Below are 2,905 nucleotides of genomic sequence, written 5' to 3'. Positions count from 1 at the left end.
GTGACTGGTCTGCCAAGAGCCAGCTAACCGGGAGGACAAGTTGTTGAAAAAGACAGCTGGTACACAACGCTGGAGACTGCAAGGGAGGAAACACCATATAGTGCCTTATCTTACCATTTCCTAGAGTCGTAACAAAGCCCACAGCCTGTGAGAGTAATGTATGCCAAACAACATAATCACATTGCTCAGATAGGGCTCAGTGACCAAATGCTTTTATTTTTGAAGAGAAGACTTTATACTGATATGGCTGTGTGCTTCCATTTTTGTTCATGCTGTCAAAAAGCTCAAACTGAACAAGCCCTACTCCCTTCTCCCAAGTAAAACAAGAAGAGGAAGAGGGGGTAGGGAGTAAGGGAAGAAAGAGAGAAAAAGGAAGGAAGGAAAGAAAGAAAAGGAGGAAAAAGCATAGCCATAGCAGTTCTTGTCCCCCCCGCAAGCCTCCCCCTCCCAAAATACCTTATTATTATTATTTTTTAGAAGGCATTCAGTATCAACTTTAGGGTAGCTGTTTCTGTCCAAAGATTAATAGCAGAAATTTTCTGAGTTACCCAAAAACAAAACAGTATCAACAAGACCCCCAATACCCAATCTCCATGATTTCAGATCATCTTTCATTAGGATCAGTATTTCACAGAACCACCAACGTTTACACACTAAGTCGGACACAAAACTTAGCACGACTGCATCAACAATCACTTCAATAAGTGGCAAGAGTTATTTCCATAGATTTATGATTAACATCAAGCTCACCACTTTACGCCTCAGAAAACAGCTTGACCCCGGCCAGTTGGTCTCTCTTTTTAATAGCAGATCCCATTTATGTTCCCATGGTTATAGTCTCACATGTAGGCAAATTGGCTTTTTTATTTAAAAAATATTCTACTCTCAACTTAAAAGCCAGTTGATAAAACTTTTAATTAAGACACAATAGCGCGGGATATAAAAAACACATAACCACATAAATATTGAAGAAGTCGTATACCATTTTCATGTAAACAGTTTTGCTTAAGAATGAAGCCCTATAGTTAGATTCCGGTCCGGCCGTTTTGGCAGATGATGTGTGTGTGCAGCCGGGTTCTGCAGCGATGGTTCCAGTGGAAGCCAGATCATCCCCCTGTTGACAGGCATGCAACTCGGAAACATTGCACAACAAGCAACACAAAGAGCATGGAGAAGCTCACAAGACTGCAAGGGGACCTCACGACCTTCACAACTGAGTATGCACAGACAAACACATCCTCCCTCCCTCCTCCTTGCAGTGTCCTCACACATGGGAGACCTTCTGCGACTCCCGTGCTTGTTTGATGCTATATAACCACTTGATGATCCGGGCATTTCTCTCGATGGCAGAAATGCCGTATGGCACCCGGTCATTGGCACTGTCGTCATTTCTAAGGTCACTGTTGCTGTCCTGAGACTGTTCACAGTCTGAGCTGATCATGCTTGCACTTCGAAAGTTGAGGGAGATGATGTCAGAGTTAGCCCTTGCAAAGTTTTCCATACCCAGGTTTTCCAGCTCCTCGGGGTCCAGGCCGCAGTAGTTAAAGAAGCGCTCCACGTCGGCATCCACACGGAAGTACCTGTCACTCAAGTCGGACTTGGACCTCTGCAAGGAGGGTCTCCTGCTGACCCCGCAGGATGGTTCCACAGCGTCTACTTCCGGGGACTTGGTGGTCGGGTGGGCTGCGATCTTGGGCTTGGGAGGCAGGGGTGGGGCGGAACTACTGCAGGGGATTGCTTTTAAGGGCTTCACAGCTGACACCCTGCGGATGTCCGAGGAGCTGTGGGAGACGTGGAGGAAGGACTCCGCTGACTGCTCCAGAAGCCTCCTGCTTACGTGGGAGCTGCTCTCCTGCGGACTGCCGTGGCCTGGGTAGACCTTCAGCGACTCTGCAAAGGAGTGCCGGTGCAGGTCTGTGGCATCAGCCCTGTGTGGTGGCCAGTTTCGGGGTCCGTGCTTGTGGCCTGAGCCTGAGCTGGAGCCTTCAGAGCTGTTAATGATGTTTTTCAGAATCTCAAGTTTAAGGTTCTCCCTCTGCACGCCGCTCTCGGTCTTGGCGTTGCTGCCCAACACCCTGAGTGTCGGGCTGCCCAGGGCGCGCTTGGCTGCGGGGCACACAGGCGGCTTGGCGAGCACTGCGGGCTTCACTGGCTCCTGCTTGGCATTAATCACCTCCTGACTCTTGACATACTTTGCCTTGTCGGCCTCCAGCCGCTCCACGGCACTGAGCCGCTTGGGGTTGGGTTCAGCCTGCCTGCGGAAGTAGTCAGGGCCTTTGTTGAGAATGCGCAGGGGCACAGCCGAGGTGAAGGTGCCGGCCGGGCTGACCGGCTTCACCATGCTACCTGTCTGCAGTGTCTCCGTGGGCATGTTGGGCGGTCTTTCCCCGGCGGCCGTGTTGGAGTCTCTTCTGGGCACCTCCGGAGGGGTGGAATACACACATGTACATGAAGCACAAAGGGCGGCTGACGATCCCGGGGTCAGAGGGTCAGCAGCAGTGCCTCATCTCACATCTCATAAACTGCCACTGTGGCTTCAAGTCACTTCTTCCCCCTATTGGTGACTTCTGCACAAAAAAAGGCCACAAGCCACAGTTCCTTTAATCGGTTTCACTGCCTTCTTTCTTCTCAGGGAAGGATGTGAGAGTCTCCTCCAGGTCTTTGTGTTCAATTGCAGGCAGGGAGCTGAAACACAAAACAACCAACCACGGGTTAGGACCAGTGTGTGACATCACAGCTACAGCAACAGAGACCACCCAGGTAAAATGGGATGACTGAGGCAGAGCATCACAGCCTGTGCTGGATACCAGCATGTGGAGGCAAAAGAGGGATGCAACTCTCCCCATATTTAAATGCTTCCAGATGATGTACCACTGGTGAGGAACTACCTTAGAGACAGGCCCTG

At 50.3% G+C, this 2,905-nt stretch overlaps 1 protein-coding gene across 1 annotated transcript; it reads right to left on the bottom strand.

Annotated features, from left to right (window-relative positions):
• Positions 1-1,264: 1,264 nt before the first annotated feature.
• On the bottom strand, positions 1,265-2,461 carry LOC102827767 (protein FAM110B-like). The gene has a single exon (XM_006877316.1). The coding sequence runs from the start codon at positions 2,369-2,371 to the stop codon at positions 1,265-1,267; it is 1,107 nt and encodes a 368-aa protein (XP_006877378.1). The 5' UTR covers positions 2,372-2,461.
• Between the last annotated feature and the right edge of the window lie 444 nt (positions 2,462-2,905).

This window comes from Chrysochloris asiatica, unplaced genomic scaffold (genome assembly GCF_000296735.1).
Source record: "Chrysochloris asiatica unplaced genomic scaffold, ChrAsi1.0 scaffold00476, whole genome shotgun sequence".
Taxonomy (NCBI): Eukaryota; Metazoa; Chordata; class Mammalia; order Afrosoricida; family Chrysochloridae; genus Chrysochloris; species Chrysochloris asiatica.
This window is presented reverse-complemented; position numbering and strand designations above follow the sequence as displayed.

Coding starts and splice junctions, on each gene's coding strand:
- LOC102827767 (XM_006877316.1), bottom strand. CDS start 2,371: ATGCCCACGGAGACACTGCAGACAGGTAGCATGGTGAAGCCGGTCAGC.